The sequence below is a fragment of the Strix uralensis genome, chromosome 3 (assembly GCF_047716275.1).
Source record: "Strix uralensis isolate ZFMK-TIS-50842 chromosome 3, bStrUra1, whole genome shotgun sequence".
In the NCBI taxonomy this organism is placed as follows: Eukaryota; Metazoa; Chordata; class Aves; order Strigiformes; family Strigidae; genus Strix; species Strix uralensis.
The window spans coordinates 102,658,622-102,684,170 of record NC_133974.1 but is presented as its reverse complement, the minus strand read 5'-3'; the positions used below and the strand labels follow the sequence as shown (position 1 = coordinate 102,684,170).

Genomic DNA, 25,549 nt, shown 5'->3' with positions numbered 1-25,549 from the left:
GCAAAGAAGTGATGTAACTTGGGTTTACCTGTCTGAAGCAATTACTGTTGCACAACAAACTATTTAACAACTATGAGCATTACATGTAATTCTGCTCAGCTACATGCATGAAACATGGGTGACTGAAAGGTGCCACACATGAATCTGAAAGCTGAATTTGATTCACAGGTGTATTAACTCTTTTTTTCTGTGATCTTTGAGTAGACAATGACTGTTCATAAAAGATGAACTATCACCATACATATAACACATCTATTTCACTTATTCTGCCATGTTTTCACAGCTTCATAAATCCTCACTTTTAAAACAAATAACTAATAATTCACATTAAAACCTTTTAACAGATCTCATATAACCTGGAGAAAAACATTTGGTTTTGTTTTGGTTGTTTTGTGCTGGGTTTTTTTTCTGATAGACAAGGGTACCAAATGTCTTGCGACATCTAAAGAATATGGACACAACGTTAAGTGCTCCTCTTGAAGTTTCTCAAGTACTAAATATATACCAGTCTCCATATGGAATGATGTGTTATTTTTAAGCATATAGCCTTTTGAAAATGCCAGCCTTAACAGCAGCAAGTAACACGTTATCTTATTTGTAGAAGTCCTAGGATTTGCACAGATGATGAGTCCAGATCATCAGGATCATATAGCAAAGAAATGTGCCCCTCTCCACTTTCAGCTGGTAAAAGTCACTGGGCTATGCTCCTTTCATCTGCAGAAAAGGGAAGACACGACAGAAGCTTTTTATATTCAGTCTTCCTACCTTTAGGATAGGAAAAAATGCTTTAATTGTTGTAACAATTCTTTTTTTCATGTATGCCCATATGTATTAAAACGTACATATATTCAGGCACATTGTAAAGCAGAGCTGCCATGACAGCCCAGAAAGTTTTTTCTAATACATACCACAAAAATCATTAGAGGATAGTATAGAAGACCTAAGCTGGACCACAGTAAAATTGTAATTGTTACTTACGGAAAGTGTTCTTTCATGTTTAAATCAAACCTCAATTATTTCAGCCTACTTATTCCATAGAAAGTGGAAGAGAAGCATAAATATGTTAGATTAGATCTTCTCTGAGAAATATATGTGGGACAAAGAAGCAGAGGGAATCGCAGATGACCCCAGAAGGAAATTGTATAAAGTCAATCAGAATGATCACCTGAGTGTGTCTTTATTTGCCAGTATACACATCATATTTGTCAGAACGTTATCACACTGGTTAATTTAAAACTCTCTAAGTAGAAGATTCATGATATCAACAAAGACTGTGAGGAACAGAAAAGGAACTGGGGAAACTTAGGAAATTTGGAAACGGAGCCAAAAAGTGTGTAAGGGCTAGGATTAGTTAGCTGGCCAAAATTTAAAAAGTTTTTCTTCTCTTTAATGCAGACAGCAGTTCAAATGGTTCACCAAGCGTTACTATCTTCCGAACAGTGAAGCCTATTACATTTTTTTACAATCTAATGAATTCCAAAGGAAAGTGACAACAACCAGTTTTAAAAGTGATTTTTCCTTTTTTTCAAATAATTTCCAGCAGTGAAGTTCACATGCAAAAAGCTGATTCCACGTACAGAAAATACTTTGAAATAAGCAAAGGATACCCATTCCAGTCCTCAAACTGACAATACATTTCACAGAGTAATCAATACAAATAGAGAGAACAAACAAAACACAAATCCACAGCTGCAAAGCTTCAGATATGCAAAATGACCATTTTAATGTTGTGACAGATCCATGATTTGAAAATATACTATAGCATGTTTTAATCAAACTAACATGGCATTAAAGTTACCTGTGCTGTACAGGTAAGTATAACTTAAACCAGCTGGTGGCATTCTGCCTCTCCCCAAAATCAGAATAGTAATTGCATGCATGTGCTGAAAGTCCAGCTTTTTTTACAAAAAGAGAACTGACAACATTAAACCAACCTTGCGTACTGGAAACCCTCAAGATTAATATACAGTAGCACAAAATGATAAAAGTAGTTTTTTGCTAGGTAATAATAAAGAAAACAAAACAAAACAACAAGTATCTGGCGACACACAACTGGAGATACTGTAGATACAATGTGACACTTAATTACAAATCCCTCTGGGGATTTACAATCTGACACCCAATATGCAGGATCTGCACATTCATCACCAGGACTCCCGTTTTCACCTGCTGTGGACTGAAATGCCATGAAGCATATGCCTTCATCTGGATTATGACAGTTTCAAACAAAGTCCTAAGACTTTAATAATCTGCATAAACAGTTGCAAACAGTCATTTGCTCTAATTATGTTACTGACAAAATGTAAAAAAAAAATATTTTTTAGAGAATTTTAATTACTGCTTATTCAACTTAAGAATGTAGCAGAGAAGAAAAGCAAATCAAGGAATTCTGAAAATAGGGGTGAATTCAGTCATGGACATTAATTAGGGGCTCCAAGGTTCTGTACAGAAATTAAAGTATGAAAACAAAATAAGCAAATTCAAGAAAGGAAATGAGCACTGATATTTCACCTCTAAAAACTTTAGCAAAAATGCTTTTTTTAAATTGCATATCATTAGGAGCATGGTTGATAACGTGACTGCAATAGACCATTTTCTACAGCCTTTGATATATAAAAATAGTTCTTTTGACTTCTGTGCCAAACAGGACTTGCAAATATAACCTATTCCCATTAAAACTGTGCTTGGTGTCTTAAATGTTTAAGGCTATACATGCACTGAAATTTAAGGAATTTCAAGTTGAAACAGTAGTTGAAAACTGTGTTATATTACATAAACTACACAACAAAGGGATACTGGTAGGAAATGTACATACAATGCAGCATGAGTCTGTTTCTGTAAGACCAGCATACACTAGACAGTTATTATATAATATCAGGACTTCAAACACAGAAAAACTGAATCTGTTCTCAAAGTTGCACACTTCAGATTTAGGTATAAAATGAGTAAAACAAGCTACTTTGACAGCACTGGCCGACTTATATTTTTGCTTGTGATGGGATTTTGATCAAGATGCACAAAGAAATACAACTCAAACACTTTGCTACTGATACAATAATGCACAACCAGTCAAAAAAAGAGGTATCTTGAATTCTCAGCTATGAGTCACATTTACAGAAGCCTATTTTATATTTGTTCAAAAAGATCCGTTATATCATTTCTGTCTTTAAGTAACAGCAAGTCCAAACATCATTTGTCCAAAGAATTAGAAACAGACTTGGTTCTTTGGTTAACACCATGTGACTTACATCAGACACAGGAATCAATTAAGAATAAACAGTCATATGAGGAGGTTTCTTGGAAAGGGGGGCAAGGAAGGAAAGGGGAAAGCTTCAAATTCAAAGAAATGCATTGTGTTAAACTGAACTGCCGTTTGAAACCTCCTGTACTAGGAATAATCAGGTTAAGACATCTCTTCAGTTGCAGTGACATTGCTTATACACCATAACTTTAGTTTTCCTACGTATTAGTTTTATACAAAAGAAAGAAGGCACCGAGTGCATCGGTGGCATACAGGCAGTATAAAAGTATGCAAGAAAATGCTACATACTGTATATTTCATACTTTTTAAAAATGCCGTGAATGTGTGCTATCTCTATGCAATATAATGCTTCACAAAACCAATTCCTTGTATCCCAAGAATGAATTAAAATGTGAAACACATTTTTAAAATCTTGCTGATAACAGCACAATTCAATATTTCTATTCACTACGATCAGTTATTAGCTTATAGTCACTAGAAAGCAAATTCAAAATTACTGAAGATCAAGGGAACTATAATCTGTAACTATACTTCTGGGACAGAGCCAGCAGCCTTTACTGATGACAGATGTCCTGCTAAGAATGGAGAGGAGGCTCAGTTTTACCACTGTTATTCATGTTAATAGTGCCTTTCTCTGAGTCCTCCCGGAGAAAGAGAGGGAACTGCTCACAGGGAGAGGTACTACACAGCATGAAAGACATGTGGTTAAACCAGGACCTGAGTAAAAGGCAGTAGGTTCAGGCCCTTAGTCGTTATATTAGCACTTTAGATTGTGTAACAGTGATATAGCTTGCTCATAGAGCATTTAATTTTACATTGTTAAATCATCTTATATAAAAATAGGTAAGAAAGCTCTGTAAGAAAGTATATATACTATATAAGGAGAAACATCTCCTTAAAAAAAGCAAAGAAAGGGAAAAATTGAATAAAAGGTTTCTCTAATTACACTTTTTCATGAAAATCACATTAAAAACAGTTATTGTAAATGAAACAGTACTGAGCACTAATGAACCTTGTGGTTTACTGGAAAGGACAGCAAACTAGCTGTATAGTAAAAAAAGATCATTGTTCTATCTCCTTTTTGTAAATATTCCCTAATACATTCAACTGCTTAGAAATTTCTTAAAACGTCATAATAAGCCATTTGAAAAATTTACTATCAAAGCTTGTTCAAAGCCCTGCTCCTTGCTTGCACTATGACCTAGAGATTACATCTCAAAGCTATGATAATGCTTCCAGTTAATTCTGTGAACTCATTCAAACTCATGCTTTGGAGATGAACCAAAAGTTATAAAGCAATCCACTTTAGACCCTCGGCATACAGTGAATGTCCACAGGGGAAATGTCCACAACAAAAAAAATTAACTTGATACAATGGGCAAGACTCTTGTCCTCAGATATATGAGAAAACAAGGATGACATTAATTACATCCCTGAATGTCCATGAGGTATTCCTTCAGCGGTATACTATTACTGCTTCTACTCTCCTGAGCAGGGTCCTTGGAGACAGGCAGCTTTTGGAGGCTTTATGCCAGCTCCACCAGTAGATGCTTCCAAGGAAGTGAATGAATTATTCTTGCTATTAGGCGAGCCTTGCCCATTTTCTGGGCATAGCTGTATCCTGCTCTTCATCCCTACAGGAGCAATACTACCCAGTTTCCTGACTCCTGGCACATTTCTCTGCGTAAGGATCTTATTTCTGTATTACAGCAGCATAAGCCTGCACGGCAAAACCTGATCCAGCATGTATCAGACCCATTTATTCAGTCACACCATGTTACGTATGAGCTAAGCTTGCTAGCATTAATATAACTGTGCCATATGCAGGTAGGCATAATACAAGCAGATACATTGGGTGCACAAGATTTCTGCATAGTCTGCAGAAAGGAAGAAACCCTGCTTGAACTTAAGCAGGGGCAGTGATAAGTTCTTAAGGCTAAACTAATCCATGTCACTGTAGGCCAGTTGGTACTCATTCTAGGCAAATAAACAGCACTACCCTGCTTCCATCTGTAAAATACACTAGGTTAGAAGCCATGGAATGCCCACACAGGCCGGTGCTGCTTTGAATGTATAAACTCCCACAATTCACGTCACGCTTTCTCTGAGTAGGGCCCTCCAAGGGCCACACGGCTTCAAGAGTGGAATTTGAGTCACTGTTGCTGCCACTGTATGAAGCCATCTCTAATTTTAATGCTCTCACTCCCAGATGACAACTCTTCATCAGGCATTGATTCACTGACAAGCAAATGCTCCTGTGACTTTCCCCTCAAAAACTACCATCAGAACAAAGTAGTCTGAAATCCAGCTGTGATGCACTACAAAATCTGGCAGTTGAGTTAAATAGACCAAAAATACAGAACATTCTTGATGGCTCGTTCTAACAATAAACTTTGCTGAATGTTCCAGTTAAAAGGATCAAGATGTTTGGGGATTGCTTCAACATTTGTAATATTAAGTTTTGAAAATATTTCAGAAGCTGAGGAAAAGAAGAAAAAAAAAAAGAGATAATGATTAAATAACAAGTTTGTGACAGCATCCGGATATTTTTTTTTTTACCTCCATTCATAATCGAAATCCCATTTGATTGTGTTGCAGGTGCCATGCTGCACCACTGCTCTAACCCACTGATCCTATTGCACTTCACACCTTCAGGGTCAGGGCTCCTCTCATTAACATTAAGGGCAGGCAAGCATGCACATCAGTGTGAGAATTAAATGGATGTTTAGCTGTTACTGAGAATTCAGCTTCAGGAGGAAGTCACTCTGCCTTACAGGTGACAAGCCATAATTTTAAAGACTGCTTTAAACCGGACAGCTTTTTTTCCTCCAGAAAAGTGTGACGAATAAGTGAACGGCTCAGTACAACTCCCAATTAAATGAAAGGGCATTCTGCTGTTAGTTTCAAGGTGGAACAGCTCAGGCCAAAATGTTTCCCCTCAAACCTCATTCTCTGATTTTACTGAAGACTTTTTGTTAGAACTTGCATGTGTAAGAGCAATCTGTATTAAATTCCTACATTAAAGTATCTCCCTCAAAGAAAAATATTTTCTTCTGCTTCACTATATTAAAACATTTCAGAAATCTTAGGGAGTTGGACAGGTTGCAGGAATTTTGCACCAATACCTTATTGTAAGAGGTGCAGAGTGCCCTTGACTTCTGAGGTCCAGGGACTGCCACAGACAGCTTCTCAGGGTGCTGGGGAGTTTGCAGGAGCAAGTCGTTAGGGAGAAAAGAGAACAAACCAGTAACACAAACACAAATTTTAGACAACAAAAAAAGTTGCTCCAAAGGTGTGAAAAATGGGAAGATACCGATGCTGGCAGTGCATCTGCCATCAGGAATGGTTGCAAAAATTTACAGATGAAAGTATTTCCTACCGTGAGTGCCATAAAATCTGTTTTCAGCTCAAGTATTCTCTTAACTGATAAACAATATTCAGCTCCAGTAAGAACACACACAGTCATTCCAAGGGCTCACTGTATTTCAAAATCTAATTATTAATGAAGTTAGAGGACTTTAATTGGATTTAGAAATTATGTCATATTTCTCCAGTAGCAGCACTTACACCTTGCCTAACTTCTGTCTCTGCAGTCAGACCTCACAGAGTGGTTACAATGTGGATGTCTTAAGCCCTGAGCATGAGGCAGCACCTTGGGGACCAAGCTTTGAATCTTACCAGTACTATCCTCCTTCCCTGTGCCACCTGGCTGAACGGGGAACAGAAGCACGGCTCTGCTGTCTCCTTGCCTCCATGTATGTGGGAGACAGTGATGTCCTGCAGACGCTGTACAACCTCTCATCCTTCTGCGCAACGATTCTGTGCTTGCCTGTACTGCCCTTGACAATCTTGCCCTTACCACAGAAAGGAACTAACCAATTTTTCATATTTATAATACCTTAAGAAGACCTATGTGAAATGTTCTAAACATTATATCAAATAGATCATATGCAGAAAGGATGCAATATTTTCAAGAATAGAATCTGTAAGAACGTCACTGTTCTATAATTATTTAAGGCTACACTGACAGGAAACAGATTCAATTCAAGAATTGTATCTCTACATGGTATATTGGCACATAGCAAAGTAATTAGTTTGATAAACTCTTCCAAGCACTTACTGTACTTTTGAACAAAGGTGAACAACAAAAAGCTATGGAAAAAAAAAAAGCACAGACAGCTCTGAGGAAAACACAAATGCCTCTGATTTTTTTCTGATACTTTGTTCTTTAGAAATTCTTCTCCATGCCTAAGACCTAACTGAATGGCCAAAAACATACTGTATGTATAAGTCCTTATGCAGGATTTAAAAGAACCCAGTATCTAAAGGCAGATTTCAAATACACAAGTATAGGTTTGCATAAAGCAATAAGAAAACAGAATTACAAATCATAAGAATGGGATCTAGGGAGAAAAAAATAACATGAAAGCTATTGATGCTATAACTAACTCATAAAAATCCCAGGGCAAATCCAATTACTGGTGTGACTGGTTTTGCATGGCAAACCCATATTATACTGCCTCAAAATTTAACATTCATTTGCCTTCTTTATACATTCAGTTCCCAGCCTTTGTACAGTATAAATCCAAGCCAAACCTCTTTCTGTGAAGCACAGACCGGACCCAGATACCTTGGGAACATGATCTAGAAAGAGCTTCCTCTTCCCAAATGTGCCCAACACAGACTACTATAAATCTCTGCTGTGTTTAAATTAAGATTTCAGTGCCTTAGAAATCTGAATGGTTAGATGTAAAACCAAAGCAATGCAACCTAGTTTAGTTTGGTTCCATAAGAGGTTATTTGCTGCACCTTCCAAACATGACTTCTTCATTTGTTTAGTGGTGATGTTAAGTATAGTCTCCACTGGAATTATTTTGCTCAGTTCTTACTGTTAAATACTGTGCATTATTTTACAAAGCAAAACCTGTACAAAGAGACAACTATCAAGAGACAACTTTCAGCTTTAGAAAAGAGCATCCGAATATCCACAAACAGAATGAGTGAAAACACCTCCACATCCACTGAAAAATTGCTTTTGAACAGCTTCTGAGTCAGTGTTTCTATTATATGGAAAGCTGAAAGAATTGGGAAAATCTGAGAATTTTCCTTATGCATATAAAATTAATGTTCATTTTTTTATTAAATTCTACACTCAACATTACATTTCACAAACTGAGCAACAAAAAGGACTGAGAGAGACAACTTGTATTGTATTACTGCAAGACCATTCCTGTTTAAAGAAAGTTTCTGCATTATTGGTATTTAGTAAATAAAGCTTCTGTAAATGAAGCAGCAGCACAATACCAGGAAAAAAAAAAAGCCTGTAATAATGTTTTAAATCTTTAAATCAACAAAAACTGAAAGTCTAGCTCTGCAAATAAACCCCTCAAAAGGCGCCAAATAAACCAAGAAATGGAATTACAACATCCTTTAAAAAGGACTTAATGAAATTGTTAAGTAGTGTGAGAATTTGAGAACCATACGAAATATCTTTTTCATAGCATACTCACTGTCTCCAATCTCACTGTACTTGACTGTCTGTATATGCTAAAGCCAGGAAGGTTCAAAGGTATTATAAAGAAATTCAAGAGAAAAACATATGTCCTAAGGAGAATGCTCTAGGCCACCATTAATTCTCTCAACAAAATCCAAAACTTCATTCTTCTACCCACCAGTCAGTGAGGACCCATATTAGTAAGACGCCACCATCATTTATAAGAAAAAAAATCACTTGCTTTCCATACAGCAACAAATAAAAGTAAATGAAACTTATATTTACAGGCAAAAAGAATATTTTAATTGGGAAGCTTTTTAAAAATATGTTTACTCAATAATCCACAATTTCAGTAATATGTATTAGATTCAGCAATAAGTAAATTAGTGTGATTCCAGTTAAAGTATTTGGGACAAATAGGAATCTCAGAAGCACTGATATTTGCCTAATTTTGGTGGAAGCCATAAGTGTTTATCTGATGGCAAATTTTTTGGTGATACTGCGGCTTCTCAATCGTGCTGTTAGAAAGCTGTATTTCCCAACTTGAACATAAGTAAAGCAAACTTCTATTTCGGGTGTGAACATTCACTCAATTGCTGGCAAATCACTAGAAAAATACCTTACTGATGTTCTCTTCTCCAAGAAGAAAGGTAAAAACTCCTGGTCTGCTCCCTACTTCCAACAAACAGCATATGGTAGTCCCTAAAACAGCTCCAAAGAGACTGAAACGGATATCTACTTCAACAAAAGCCATAGTATTTCACATTCGTTCAGAGCAGTTCAACTGTTGCCGCTTCCTTTACAGTCTTTCAACCTAACTTCCAACTGCTGACATTTTAAAGAAATCCGTATTGATTGTTTAATGAAAATATATTTTAGTAAAGTCGTGCTCTATGAGCTTCCTACATTGGAATACATGAATACAGGAAGTGCTTTCAACAGAAAGTTACATAGTTTTACAGTACAACCTGTCTAAGGAGATTTGGAAGGGACCAAACTAATGATCTGGTCTCTTTGGATTAGGCAGAAGTACAGGCAAGAGGGAAAACCCCAATTTATGCCATATATAGAGCTTGCTCCTGTCACAGATTGAAGAAACATTAGTTTGATGTCAAAGTTCACCTGATGCCCAAATGCTAATATTTTTCAAACCAACCGCATATCAAAAAATGAAAACTTACTTGCACTAAACTCCTGAAAAGAAACTCAGTGTAAAACAACAGTATATTAATATTTGCTATATCACTAAGTGTTCTCCACCAGTGTTTTTTTTTTTTTTCTTTCGTTCTACAGATCATTAACTTTTTCTCAAAGTGCAAATTATTGACCTTTAATCTGAATGCAGGCAGGTCAGAAGCTACAGTATTAGAGCAATACAAAAAATACACAAGGAGGAGTTTACATTAATTTGGAGAACCTTACATAAAATGTTTGAATTGAAAACCACAAAACAAAACCGAACAAATACAGCATCAGGTGGATGGGGAAGGAACTGCTAACGTATCTGTGTACAGCAAGGCTTCTCTGACACCAAGGAAGTGTCTGACACTAAGCGAAGATTATATATTAAATCCCACCATTTTGCATTTGTGCATTCTTTACGATGGAATGTTGACCTCAATTTTTGTTTTTTACTTCCACAACAAATCTGTTGCTTGTGACGGGGGATGATCATCATCTTGAGAGACCAAACTCCCTTAAAACCACAACTGCACTTTATATCGTCCATTATGATTCTAGTAAAGTATGCCATCTACATACTTGCTGTCCTTTAGATTCTTTCATTTCAGTCCAGTGATTGAGTTCATCTTCTCCTGAGCTGTTGAGACCTAAGGAAATCCACCCTATCATCTCTTTTCGTTTCATGCTGCGCTTATTATATACAGACAGTATGAGCGTCACATCTGAAAGCTGAAACAGTGCCACTTGGAAAACGAAGGTTTCTTTGTATACTGGATTTGGCTGTCCTCGGCGGATTGAAGTTTTGCATTTGGACATTTCTTGCCCCATCGAGTTCAGCAGTGTTAACTTAACATATGTATCTACAAAATAAATCATATTTTGGAATGTCAGATATCTTAGAACAAAAGTTTTAGAGAATGAGATATTTAGAAGGCACAAGGATATGGTGTATACCAGGCTGACTGAACAGAGTTTAGTTTGGACACATGGAAAGATGACAAGTAAGCAAAATATCACAAACACACTACAAATTAACTAGCTTCAGTACTATGTAAATGGGTTAAAGGTATACCTCATAATCCTCTTCCCGTTGTCCCCCCTTATTTGTTCAAAACAAACTTTAATTGCATTAACACTTAGCAAGCTTCAACTAGCCACAACACTGTAAAGCATACCACTGACTTTTCAGAGAATAAGAATAAACAAAGTGGAATGAAGGCAACTAATGAAGAGAAAAAAAAAAAGATATGCAGTGATGATATCAAAACAGCCAGAATGAAATGCTTATGAATAATCTCTGCATGGATGTGGTTCTCACTTTAGGCTTTTCAATTTTATTTACTTTTAAGACCAAAATATAGCAATATGCATTCAAAGGTAGAAGTTTACACAATCCAAAACCCCTCTTAATTCCTAGATTCATGAAAGAATACATTTAATACACCTTTAAAGAGAAATAAGTTTTTTCATAATTCAAGATGGTTGCTTAAAACATAGTTTGTACAGTGCTCTTGGGAAGTACATTTAAGAAGCTGGTGCAAGTAAATGTGGTTAGCACACACTGGTTGTTAGTATTTGGGTGTAAACCCTTATTCTTGAAACTCTGTTTTCATTTGACCAGAAGCACCAAACGATGCTCCCGCAGAAGGATGCGCATTAAGGTAACTGATTTTAAGAAATATAAAACTGTATAAAACAATCTAGTGTTTCATTCTTTATTCCAGTTATATTCATGTTAATGAATAATATTATTAAAAGATTGGAGTTTATGTAAAAAGAAACACATCGAATATTTTCACTTTGCAGGTATGCTGAAATCCCAACATCCATAATCAGAGATAAATGCAACTTTTGCATGAGAGAGTGCCACAAATAATAAACATATACTTTTATAAACCAATATGGTAGGCAGCCGTGGATAGCTTTACTGCTGGCAAGTTTTCTTTTGCATGAAAAAGACAACATCCAATTAGTTTCTACAAGAACTCACCTCGGATTATATAAACCTGTCCACCTATCAAGTGTTTTAGACAACAGAACAGTCCGTCTGACAACAGGGGGTGGAAAGCAGTAAAAGAAATAATGACCAGATGTCAATAGTTGGGTGAGAGAGGATCAAAGGTTAAAGTTTAAGAGGAAACACTATTCACTGGAGTGGAAGAACACAAAACCTTGGCAGCATAGATCAGAAAAAGGATTGAACAGAAGGATGGCTGGGTAAAATTTAATGAAATGAACATTTTGTGCAGTTTTTGTGTAATCTTTAACAAAAATTACACCACTTACATAATGCGTTATCTTAGCACTAATAGCTACTGGGTTTTAAAGCACACTCAACATAGAAAGAATCATGCAAACGATTAGGTTATAAAAGACTGGGAAAAAAAAAAAAAATCACTGTAGCCTTTTTACCAAACCTTATGCTTTTTCATGCAAACTCCAGCATAATAAGAAAAACTGCACACAGTAATAATACTTCATATATTAAAAGCAATAAAATGAAAAATCACTGAACTGAAAACTAAGCTGGCTTTGCCTTAGCTTTTATAGTTACAGATATTTGATTGTAATACTTTAGTTCTTGAGTAGTGATGGACTTGGGCACGAGAATGATTGATCTAATCTCTAAAAATAGCTGAGGGATGCTTACATCTGAAATTCAACTACGTCTCTCTAATCAAAATGTAAAGATCTCACTTGTTAAAATCCATGTATTTATGGATTTAATGTGCGTGTGCATGCATACACATACATGCATTTAATGTGCAAAAGCTCATACCCCATTTCAACAAAATTTTAAAGAATACTAAGAAGCATCTTTTTCTCAGACAAAATATTAACTGTCACACAGGGAAACGAAGACATGTTCTAACATCAACTATTATCACCTGCAGGATTTGGCCTATTTGCCTGTACTCTGTTGCTAAATGAGTTACTATGTAACATATAAATATACGGCAGAGGAGCATGTACTGTGAAGAAGCAGAAACGTAGGACTCGAGTCATATTTGCTGCAAAAGCGTTTCACAAAAATTGCATAGGTTCACAACCCCTAGACTACAGAAAGGATCGCATGTGGGAAAGAATAATTACTTTCATTTCTATCATAGTTTCTCAGGACCTGAACGAAAACTGACCTGTGTATGTACTTTGCAGTACTTCTCAGGACTCTGGACCACTGATGGCCCAAACAACAAATTTGATCAGAGCATTTTACCATCATTCCTAGAGGCCTTAGTTTCCATTTGGTAGAAATGATGGCACACAGAGAGGCTGGTATGTGTCCACAATGTACTTGACAGGGAGTTAGGAAATGGCAGTGGTATGGACCTGAGTCCAGGAGTTCACAAGAAGGTGCTACCATTGCTGGGGGGGAGGGGCACAGCACAAAACAGCCCACAGGAGAAATTTGGATTCCACAATATTCTGTGCACGGTCTTACTGGACCTAAAAAGTGCATTAGTTTCCAGCTTTCTAGAAACAACAGAACTCCAAACCCGCATTCATCTAAACAGAACTGGACTATCATTATTATGAATATCAAAACTTCCCCCTATCCTTCACAGGGAATGACAAAAGGTAACACACAAGATCTTCCCTCTAAAAAAGGTCAGACAGAACATGGTATTACAGGGCTATATGCCATGTTCTATGCCTCTTTCTCGCAATCTGAAACAGATTTTTGACCCCAGTGACACACACAACTGTTAGCTAGACAGCATGGGCCCACAGAGCACATTTTGGGAATTAACATACCAGGGAATGAACAGATCTGTCTCAAAAACAAGTACTGAACCCCCGTCTAACTTGCATATTCCAAATATTAAGAAAAACTTGGCTTTCTCCAGAGATTCCAGAAGGATAAGCATAAGCCACCTACCGTTTTTGCTTTAAGGGAACACATGGTCCCTTCTCTTCAGGTCTCCTCTCCTGTTCATTTCTTCCCCCACCCCAGTGTCCTTGGGCCTTCCTGGCTTTCCCCACTATTTCTACACTTTGTCTCCAAATAGGTGACTCTGGGGCAGCTACCTAATCATATAAAAGTATTAGAGATTCTTCTTTCACCTTCCTTCTCTGGCCATGTTAACAAAGTCTGGCTCCATCAGTGTGAAAAGTATAGAGAAAGCAAAGCAGAGTAAGGATGAGCCAAATGTAATTAATAAAATAAAACACGGGTCAAGAAAGAAAGAGGAGAGCATCAGCCTCCATTCGTTTGGCTTACTTCCTGAACTCTGAAGACAAAGTGAGATGTGCAAACCACTTATAAAATGTTGGCAGCCTGCTACATAATCTAATAGTGCCAGATAACCTGCTAGCGGCATACAAATCTGGGGATTAACAAACAGAAAGAGGGACTAAAACCTGAGCCTCCAGACAAAATCAAGAGGAACAGGTAGATATGTCTGGCCAGACTCATCGTCTAAAAAACAATAAAAAATAACTTTTTAAAAAGTTAATTACTGAACTTTCTCAAGCTATATCAAAGAATTAGAGACAGTAAAAACATTCTGTGTGCATGACATTCCATCTGGCTCCAGTGTAGAAGTATATAAAGTTCACAGATACTTCAGACAAATGTATTTTTGAACAAATGCTTGAATACACAGTTCAAGTCCTTTCTGATGGTGAACATTCCTTCTGCACAGTAAATATGTCAAAGGTCTCAATTTGTTTCTCCGTTGTCTTCACTGACATTCCCAAGTTATATATAATATATTAATACCACATATGCACAGACACATAAGCAATTAAAGACTGCAGTATCAATCTCTCTAGGAAGAGCAATAACTGTTCAGAGTGTTTATATTAATATTAGCTGGCATGTACTTTCTCTTTAAACACTAACTTTTTATTCTTGGCCTGTGATGTGAGGCATTAGTAATTTAGCAATTAATCATTATGATAAAGGTAATTTATTAGTCAGTCATCATGAAAAATTAAAACAGTCTTGTCAACTTACAATTAATATTTTGAATTTTAGATTTTGCTATTTCCCAACTGACTAGAAATGTAAAACATGAAACAGATTAGTTGATGATTGCTCTATTTCATTTTGATTGGGTAAAACTAAATGATAGGATTGAAGTCCTTGCTACCGAGAGCCCCACCAGTACAGAAGCATTAGGATGAAAAAAGATTTTCACTCACTGGGTGGTCTGTTCGCTGCCAAGTTTTTGAAGTGGCTGCCTTTTATCACTTCTGCTGATAATCTTCCAGTTGTAGCATTATAAAGGAGGCCAATGAGGATTTCTGGAGCTGAGCCATGTACCAGAGACTGACAGGAGGAGGTACTTTCACTGCAAGACACTTCTGACATGCTCATTTGGGAGTCACAACCCTATAAAACAGATAAAAATATCTACGTATTTTATGGAATGATGTTACTGGGAAGTCAATTTTCAGAATAACACATAGAAAATTAGGAAAGCAACTTTACTGACAATAACAGAAGTTCCATTCAATCACCCAATAAGAAATGTACATCCTTAATATATACTGAGTTGACACATGTTAGAGGTAACAAAGACTAAAGCGATTTGGAATTAAAATAATTCTTAATTTTGTGTTTCTGTTGCTTCCTAATTCAGGAGAAATAATAGCAAAAGCTGAAGAGCAGCCTTTATGGTCCCTATTTACTTCAATTGCTAAGGTAAGACCTGTAACATGATTTGTCAACATCCTGGAGCACATTAAACCTTGGATCTTTTACTTTCCAAAAATGGAAAACACTAGTGGAACTTTGAAGATAATAAAATGCAGGAAATTCTTATTCATCCTTTGTAAAGGTTGTTCTCTAGACTGAGAATTTATGAGTAGCAAAATAACAGAACACATGCAAGTAGAAAAATGCACTGTCTAGAATAAATTAGCTTACAAGGAATTTAATTGATCTAGGGATACAGAATTGCAATAGACCCTTTGTCTTGGGTGGGAAAGGAAGAATGCCATCCTAAAGCTCACCAAGTGATGCTTTAACTTCCACCTGAAAGCTTCCAAAAAATTCAGATCTCTTATGCATTCTCACCACATCACATCTTTGACAGGAGATTCTAATATTAATTTTCATCATTTTAATCCCTCATTATTGGCCTTAAAAAAAGAAAAAAACGATGCTTTCTTTACACTGCCATGCTAATCATAACATAGTTCCTACTTTCATCTCTTGCTTTCATGAACTGGCACATAGAGTTGCAGCACTGAAAACAAGAAACTGGATGGAATCTAGCCAATCTCACAGCGATTTGCTTGGTAGCCGAGAAGAAACTTCTGAGAGAATCATAGAGGGATGTACTGATAATACAGAAAAAAATGTAAATTGGATCCACAGATTTTTCAAATATGGCTTGACTCATTTGGGAATCTGGCAGCACTCTTTCAAGGAGTTATGATTTTGTGAAGCTGATTCTTCCAGATTCCAAATGTCTCTATCATTTCCAGCAACAGCTGACACGGGTGCAAGATCAGTCCTAAAACCTAAATAGCACAAATCCTCATCAAGATAAAAGTTAACTTTAAAAGCAAGTAACTTAATCTGACATATAAATGCATTACAGAATCTCACATTAGAGAAGACATGATAACTACTAGAAGAAATGATGAACCTACAATAATATCCCTCATACTGACATTTTAACTAGTTCTTCTCTACAGAACATTTCCAAGAAGTTTGGCAGACGTTTCAAGCAGCAATCCACTTCCTCATTAATAAACATTCACTTTTGTTAGCACATATATCCTTACTACTAAAGAAGGACCTCAACAAAATTCCTTGACTTCCATTCCCCAAGCTGAAAATTCTGAATTTTAAATCTTTGGTTATTTCTCCAGAAGTTCCTTATTCAATTCTAAGAATAAATTTCAAATGGGCTGCAAATTGCTGAAAATGAATTACAAGTATACATTCATTCTCTGATTTTTGGCACTCACGAAACAGGAAACTTTTGATTCCTAACTTCAACAGTAGAATACAAAATGGAAAGTTTAAAAAAAAAGATAACTTGATTCAGCAAAGTATACTGCACGCTTGAAAACTTCAGCCTGTCACAACTGCAGCTATGACATAAGCTTTCTGGTCTTTTGAAATTGTAACACTTTATACCTATGGTGCTTATTCATCTTACTATTTTGTCGGGCCAGAAATTTAATGACAGTCAACCTGACACTGTTCAAAGCTTAGGTCTCAAGTTTCATTCTGATCATGCTGCAAGTCCATAAAAAAGACATACAAAGCAAGTAGATAGGTAACACTCCCCCCCAAACCCTCAGAGGGCTTTGACATCTGTACTGAGAGAAGGTAATGATAGCACCTTTTCCTAATTGGGACATATTTGTGCAGTTTACTGATCTTCTAATAGCGACTCAGTGTAACTCAGTTTGTAACAGTTAAACTGATTACAATGGGTATCAGAATAATGTTTAGAATGCTAAAAATAGTAAATAGGGAACGAGTGATGACTGAGTGGGAATGAGTCCTGAAGTACCTTGAAAGGGAAGACAAGTAGCTTCTGTGTGATATAATAAAGAATGGGGAAAACAACTGAAAAATGAAACAAGTGTGATACTACAAAGCTACCTAAGGATGGGCTAGAAATATAATTCCTTTACAGCAGAATCCTGAGTGGATGTGAGAAGGACAAGATTGTGTTTGACAAGGCCAGAGAAAAAGATCTCACCAGCTGAATGGTGGGATGAGAAGATCTTGGTCATGCTTCAGATCTGCAAGTGGATGGAAATGCAACTAAGTGGCTGTACCTGAGAAACGTTGCACAGAAAGAACTGTTAGATGTAGCCTTGATGAAAATCTGGACAGAGGGTCTAAAACGTTTTACTACAATATTTTCTAAAACAAAATATTTTGCCTTTTATTTTGAGACAGGTGGTAGGTTTGAAATAAACAAAAGCATGTTGTTTAATCCTTAGGGTATAATAACCTTATGAATCTCCTTCCTACAAAATGCTCTGGTGATAGAAGTTTAAAGACATCAAATAAAGCAACCAAATTCACTGGAGAAACAAACTGAACAATATTTTGTTTTCCATTTCATAGAAAAAAAGACTCCAACCCATTTTGTTTCATGCTGACCCAAACATATTTTAAAAAATGCTTTTCAGTTATGAACTGGAAAATTCTAATATAAAAGAGAGACACTAAGAAGAAAAACGAAGCAGTGAGGTGTGAGGCAGATTAGAAAACAGACTGATGTTACTGAGTAAAAACAGTGTTGAACTACATAAGCCAAAGTATAATCTCTGTGTCTATGATAAGGGAGAAAACAAGATAATTTGGGGGCAAGTAGGTAAGACATAAGAAAAAGGGGAAGGTGAGGTTGCATTTTGGCAGTTTTCTTTTGAGAGAAAACAGAAAGATCCTATGAGGAAGAGAAGAAGAAACAGGAATCAGGAAAGGTAACGAGAGCGCTGAGATCAGCAGGGCTCAGATCAACAACTGTAGAAAGACTTTTCATTGCAGGACAAAGTTAAAAATCAGGGATATTGAGTATGATTAGATGGCTCCTCAGAAGTATTTTCTCCAGCAGAGTTTATTGTTCACACTGTGGAAATCCATTCATTGTTTTAAGTAAGGTGTTCTTTGATAATGATGTCTGTTGGTAAGTAACCTGATTGTGTGTTAAATCTGTAAGCTGCACTAGAATTGAAAATAACAGTTTTTCAAGTCTCTGTTTAGAGGGGTTTTTTTCTGTTTACATAGTCAAAATTCAAGAAGAGTGCTAACAAACTCATCAAGAAAAAAGCAAGACAAGAAGTTACATTTTTACCCGCTCAAAACACAAGCTTCATGATCACGTGCCAAATTGTAAAATATTAACACTGAAATTGCTAATTGGTACAACATGAATATAAACTTAGCTACAACGAAGTTTTCATCTCATGACAACATCACAGTGCTACCAGATGCTTTTCATCTCCATACAGATCTGCATTCAATCTATCTGTAGGCCACTTTAATACTGCAGCTTCACTGTGGGGAACGTAATATTTAGACCAAAAGTTACTATTTGTTTGAAATAATCTGTCTACGTAAGTTTATTTTTATAACTCTCCCCTTTCTTCCTCTATAAACACTGTGTGGATTTTAATAAGCATGGAAAAAAAGAACTAAGGTTCCATAATAGCAAAAGCCCTTCAAGGTCAGTGATGCACCAGAATAGCCTAGTAAGAACTGTTGTAAAATCTTAAAATGATTTTTTAAGAGCTCTGATGAACTGTTAAGGTATTGATGATCTAGCCACAGTGCAAGGAGCTGTCTCTTGAGGTTGTCTCCAGGATATTAATGTTAAATCTCTAAACTCTTGCTGTCAATTTAGCCATAACAAAAATAGATTATTAACAGTTAACACAAGCAAAAAAAATCAGGTAAAGTTTATTCCAAATACTTGGTTCAAAGGCTTGTCTTACTACATTAAATCACAAATCTTCACCTTTTTGATTTTATAACAGTGAGCTTTGCACAAAGGACCTAAACCTTTCCTATATACACCACAGCATAGTACTTTATTACAAAGGTAGGTGGATTTTTGATCAGCACTTAAGACAATCATTGCTTTTCACTGGCTAATATAAGTAGTATGTGCTACATTCTACAAAAACTTAATCACTAATTCTTCAAACTATTGTCCTTGATGAGTTCTTTGCATATTTTATCTAGGGAAGAAACACCACTTTTTAATAAAAACATTCCCATTAAGCAGTATTTATATTTCACATGTTGCTATTGCACAAAAGTTGGCAAACAAAAAAAGAACACTCTTTTTTCCCTACTACCAATGGAAGTGAACATACACAATCCAAATCAGACGTGAACCCCTAAGAAATATTTTCAATAATCTTTTTCTCTGCTCTCTTATAACATAGAGAATCCTCTATTTGCAACAATGATGATACATGTAAAATGTATTTTAATTGTCTTCCTTCAACAGAATTCCATGGAAACAGGATATTTGTTACTTACATATTCATCTCCTACTGTTATTTTTCTATACCCTGAAGTTCTGCTTATAGATTCTGCTCTTAAGCCAACCGGAGTTAATCACAGGGAATAATGTGGTCATGCTCTGAGGGCAGTATAAAAGTTCGTTTTCCTCAATGCACAGGTTAAAATCATGTGTCTGTAGGCTTACGAAACAAGAACATCTGATTCTCTTGGCTTTTCAAAATATACACAAGAAAGATGAAGCCTTGCTGACAATCCTTCAGCAACAAAAATCTGATTCACAGCATGTTACTTGTCAAAATGTCTCTCTCAAATTTTAAATGTTAATGTTATACCACTAATCTCTTAAAGAACTTTTTTGCACGTTATTTTCTTTTACTTCTATCTCAATACAACTGAGAGGTTAGGGAAGGAAATTTGAATCCTAGTAGGCAAAAGAGGGAACTGAATCCAGGTCTCCAACATTTTAGATAAAAGTATTCATCTCTCAATCACCAGCCCAGTGCTGAACCCTGAAGCTACTGTTCCACTTCGAGGCAAAAGCTCACTGAGGTGATGAGAGCACCCAGGCACCAAACAGGCTCCAGATCCGCTCTTCGCCTGGAGCCCATCCCCTACTTCCCTGAGAGCCAGAGAGGACGAGAAAACTGAACCTATAGGCTCCACATTCCTCATTAGTGGCTTAAGCTCCTTATTAGGGGCTTAAGCACTAGGTACTTCATAAAAACATGTTTCAAAGCTAAAATATTTTTTTTAAAAAAATCAAGATCATTCCTGGGAAAGAGAACTTAAACCACCTGATGAGCTGAGCCCTGAAAATAGAGGGATGTAAAATAATCAGGAATGTCAAAGAACGGAGATTTATAATTTTGAATTCTGGCATCTAAATCCCACTTATGTACTATACTGGATGCTTTGATGCTTTTGTGGAGATGTTTGCCTTAGTTCCTCATCACTTTCACTTCTGTTTCCCTTAATTCATGGAAGAACTCTGAGGATCTATACACTTGAAAAAAGGAAGTCCTTAAAACTATGATACTGATAACAGAACAGTTCCTTAAACTAAACAACTGATACTGTTTCTGTATACTAATACCTGCAGGAAGTATCAACTTTTTGTTTCTAAATGCAGAACTCAAGTGTTACATAATGCTCAAAACAATATTAAATGTTTGAAATAATAAGATTCTTATTATTAATAATAAAATTTAGCAAAATAAGAATTAAATGAAGAAGCAAGTGCCAAAGAAGGTCTTTTTTGTTGCTGTTGAAAGATTTCTTTCTGTACTGTATGCCACTCTCATTTAGAGGCTTTGGCAATTTAAAAAAATATCTGATTTTAAATGGTGTCAATCTGGATGTTCTAGGGGGATTTTTGTTCGGTTACTTTTTGGGGTTTTGTTTGTTTGTTTGTTTTTTTAAAAGAAAACCAATACTTTTGAAATCATACAAAGCTACCTATCTTGACAACAGGTTAGGGAAGAAATTCCAATTCTTATCGCAGCTGTCTGTCCTGCATAGTAAAATTAACAGAACATATAGTTATCAGTATTTTGCTTTAAACTAATAACCTGAACCTGCAAACACCGAAACATATAGTTTTAGGCATCTCACAAAGATTCAAGTTTAGGAAAGCATCGTTATTTATGACAGGTAATAATTTGGGGTTTTTTGCTTAATAGCTTCCTTGAAGCATGTTCCAATTAAGTATAATGTGCATTTTTATTCAGGTACTTCACACTTTACAGTATTAATATCTAAATAAACTTAAATCACAAACATGAAAGTAAATATTCTAATAATATTTCCATTATGCAACTTGATTTTAGGAAGAAAACCCCATATTTATTTTTGGCATGCTTTAAAAGTTATCAGGATTTCCTATTCACAAATTCCAATTTAAAAATCTTTAGCAAATAAATACATTCAACATTGATGGTATTCACATAAAATATGGAATTGTTTTGATTATTAAACTGCTATTAATGTAGCTGAAAATGAGATTATCTGAAGTAATAAAATTCACGTTTCTCATCAGAGGCTTCTACTCTACCTTGTTTTTTATCCTTAAGAGAAAAAAAACTTCTGGATGTAGAATTTTACAAAACACATTGTTTTCTCACAGATGAAACACTGGAAAATGGAGATCAAATGAAAAACAATAATTCTTTCATTCACTACAGTCAAGGGACTAAAACCTTAAAAATTCTATATGCAGCTTTAACTTACCATAGCTACTATAACATACAGAGCTATAAAACCTCCTTAAATACATGATTATACTACAGAAATTTCAATTTTGAAGTAATTTAAAATTAATTTTAATAAAAATTAAAACCTTTGTGGATTTTCTAATAAGAATACAGTATTATTGAAATAATGTTTGTTTTCAAGCTTCAGGATATCATAATTTAGTCATAAAATTAAAATGGCAAAATAAAATGCATATATTCTTAATAATGGCAAAACAACATTTCACTTTTCTGAAATATTTTGAACAAGTTCACAGCGAGACTTCTGCTTTTCATATTTCAAGAAAATTTGCTGTTAGTACTTTCTGCCTAAAAGTTTTTTAAGTTTTCAGCTCTGCAGAGCAAAACATTAATTCTCTATAGAAAGGGAAACATTTAAAGTTTTCTATAACTTTTATTTGTCTGCATTTAAATTACAGCTTTGGCTTTCTTGCCAGATTATGAAAGGTCACCCTGTTGTTACATAGATTTAATGGGCTTGAAATTTGCACAGCAAACCTGACCAGCAGTGGAGGCAATTGGAAATGAATGGACAATGGAATTTACAGCATTTACAAAAGTGCTGTTTTTACATTGCAAAAGTCTACCAGCTTTTTATATCTCCATGGGCAAGAGGACGAAAAGAGGCAAGATGTCTTTTATTATTTAATTCTGTTTTCTGAAATAAGACATGTAGCATCAAGAAACATTCAAGCACTAAAAGCTGTCAGATGTTTGCACTAGCAATTTAACTAAGAACATCCAACACAAAATACAGACATTTTACCTGCACTCCTGATGAAGCTATGCTAACAGCTCCTACCCAGACTCACTCACACCTCCCCCTCTCTTTACTCCCTGTCAAACATGTAAGACCATGGAGATGTTACTGTGGGACAGCTTCCAAGACCACAGACTTCTTTAAATTACAATGCTCTGTCCAGATGGAGTTACTCTCTATGCTCATTGAGAAGATCAATGGCAAATAATTTAATTTTTCTCTTTTCTCTCGATTACACTTTTTCAAACTGGGAAAAGAGAAAAAGATTTGGTGACCAAACAGTAAATATAATTTATGAGTAGTCAATCTATGGACTAGTATTGGACTGCATAGACATTCATGCAATTATTTTTTCACAATGGATAAATCCATTAACATTAAAGGTATGTTTATAAAGCATTTGTCAGTTAAACTATTTGCAATTAACAGTTCACCCAGTTCTAATTTAATCTGCTAGTGACTAGTTCACCCTTTTGATTTGTTCAGGTCATGTTTAATCTCATAATCGAAGGATCACCAGGTGTTTGCAGCTGGAAGGGATCTCTTTCAGTTCTCAGAGCTACCATACACACCACAAAGAAGGGCAAGAGGTGGAAATAAACTGGATTCTCCTGGGCCCAGATGACAGCTGATTAAGCCCAACAGAAAGACAGGAGCTGTGAAAGATGCAGCTCAAGGTCAGACATGAGGGCCAAGCCTGATAAGAGGCTAACACACTGAGACTAAAAGAATCCCTTGCTAAAGGCACCCTATGAACAGAAATGCTCATCTGATACCAAATACAGGCTGCTTGAATATACAAAGAAGTGATTACTTGGAGATCCTCAAGTCTAAAATGAAGAACGCTAATGAAGAACACTTACATTATAGTGCAAAGCCCAGAAGAAGAAGAATCATCCCATAAGTAAACCAAAAACTAAAAATGAAAAGTTCCACAAACATATAAGTTATAAATTTGCAGGCTAAGTAACTTCATCTGTTTGAGCAACATCTCTGACTAGGATTTCCCCCAATGGAAATAAATGAGAAGAAAACAGTGCACATACTTTTGCTGAAGGGTGCTCAAACCTGCAAACAGAACTGTTTCTGTGTTTTTCCTTTTTCCTGTTTCCTTGAAAGACAGTAACAAAAGTGAGATGATGTTTGTGTGTACACCTACATGCAAACAAGAAAGAATTCAAATTATAAGAAAATAAACTAGTTGGGAAACTCAGTATCTCCAAGGGAAACAGAAATTTCACTTGGATTCATAAATTAAAGAATGTAATCCCACTGAATGAGTTGCTTGAGGAAGATTTAAGCAGCAGCTTGTAGTCTTCAGAAGTAGAAATTTCATGCTAGTGACAACCTTGATAATCTTTACTTGTAACTCCTACAAAGCCACTTCTGGGAAATTTACAGCATGACTATTTTCCTTACTGCTCTTTGAAATTGCAGTCCACGCTGGGAGATGATGCTTATGCCACAGAGAATGATAGTCTGAGAATCTCACAGATACCTGATGAAATTCTCTTTTCTAGCTTTATGTATTGATGAACTTTTTAATTTTTTTTTTTTAAAGATGATCAAAACTAAACATACAGTTCTAGACAATATGTTTGTCACTGATGGACTCACTTTCTGAAAAAATAAGGGTATTGCTCAAGTGGATTACGTTGATTTAATCTAGAACAGTCATTCACAGCCCATCATTTTAGAGACTGAAAAGCATCATCATACACTCAAAATAGTAATACCATGTCTGAAACATAGTTTCCATTATTTGCTGACCCAAATCTCAAAGGTTGTAGGGATCAAACCAAGTAAATAACTTTTTTTCAAGCAACTCATTGATTAAAGGCAAGATACCAGTTTTTAACTGTTATTTTACTCGGTGCACAGATATTAAGATAGAGAGACAGCAAACTATTTATTCTGACTACCTGATCAACTGATGATTTTGACAAACAGATGAAATTTTTTACATTGCTGACTTCAAAGAATTCTCCCAGTATCCTACATTCAGGGTGATGGTAATAGATCTAATTACCAAAGTAGGAACTTGCCTCCCATCTGGGTATCAGCAAGGTAGCTGAAAATTGATGTTAAATTCAAGTTCTGGTTTTGCTAATGTGTTGAAGAAAGCCCTGGTGTTATGCTGGTACTTTTTTTAAACCTCTAAAAATTTGAAGGCCAGGTGGACTTTGATAACTCTGCCATGGCAGCAGCATGTACATTCAGAATGCTCTGACTCTCCACATTGGTCAGCATATCTCAGAAATGGTATATAAGTACCACTTTAATAGCATTTTTATTGGCTCTATTATCCATGACTGTCACCAATAACTGCAATAAAATTTTTCCTTCTTGTATCTTACAAAAAAGTCCATCAATAAAGGCTAGAAACACAAATTAATTAGAAACATGGTGAATGTACAAGCTTCAACCAAGGGCTCTAAGAAGCTCATAAGAAGTCAGAAGCTTGTTTCCAGAGAATTAGGGGTTTTTATTGGGAAAAGCTTTATACTCTTTACATTACTGACAGAACAGGAATCACAGCCCTAGTTAGCCTAGACATGGCAGAATGACAAACCCTGAATTGTGGCTTTGTAAAAAGCTTCCTGAACTGATCTTGGTGTAAGGCAGAGAATCCTAATGACAAAGATCC

The 25,549-nt window shown here is 35.8% G+C and overlaps 1 protein-coding gene across 3 annotated transcripts in view; it reads right to left on the bottom strand.

The window, feature by feature from the left end:
• Window positions 1–1,155: 1,155 nt before the first annotated feature.
• The window catches only part of SYT14 (synaptotagmin 14), a 91,969-nt gene continuing 67,575 nt past the window's right edge, over window positions 1,156–25,549 (bottom strand). For 2 of the 3 annotated variants that reach the window (XM_074863633.1, XM_074863632.1), the window contains 3 exons: window positions 15,087–15,276; window positions 11,929–11,985; window positions 1,156–10,798 (listed from right to left, as the gene is read on the bottom strand). In XM_074863633.1, the coding sequence (XP_074719734.1) occupies window positions 10,485–10,798; window positions 11,929–11,985; window positions 15,087–15,276 (561 nt within the window). In that variant the 3' untranslated portion in view covers window positions 1,156–10,484. The remainder of the gene's footprint in view (window positions 10,799–11,928; window positions 11,986–15,086; window positions 15,277–25,549) is intronic. The other variant, XM_074863631.1, reaches the window with a different exon arrangement.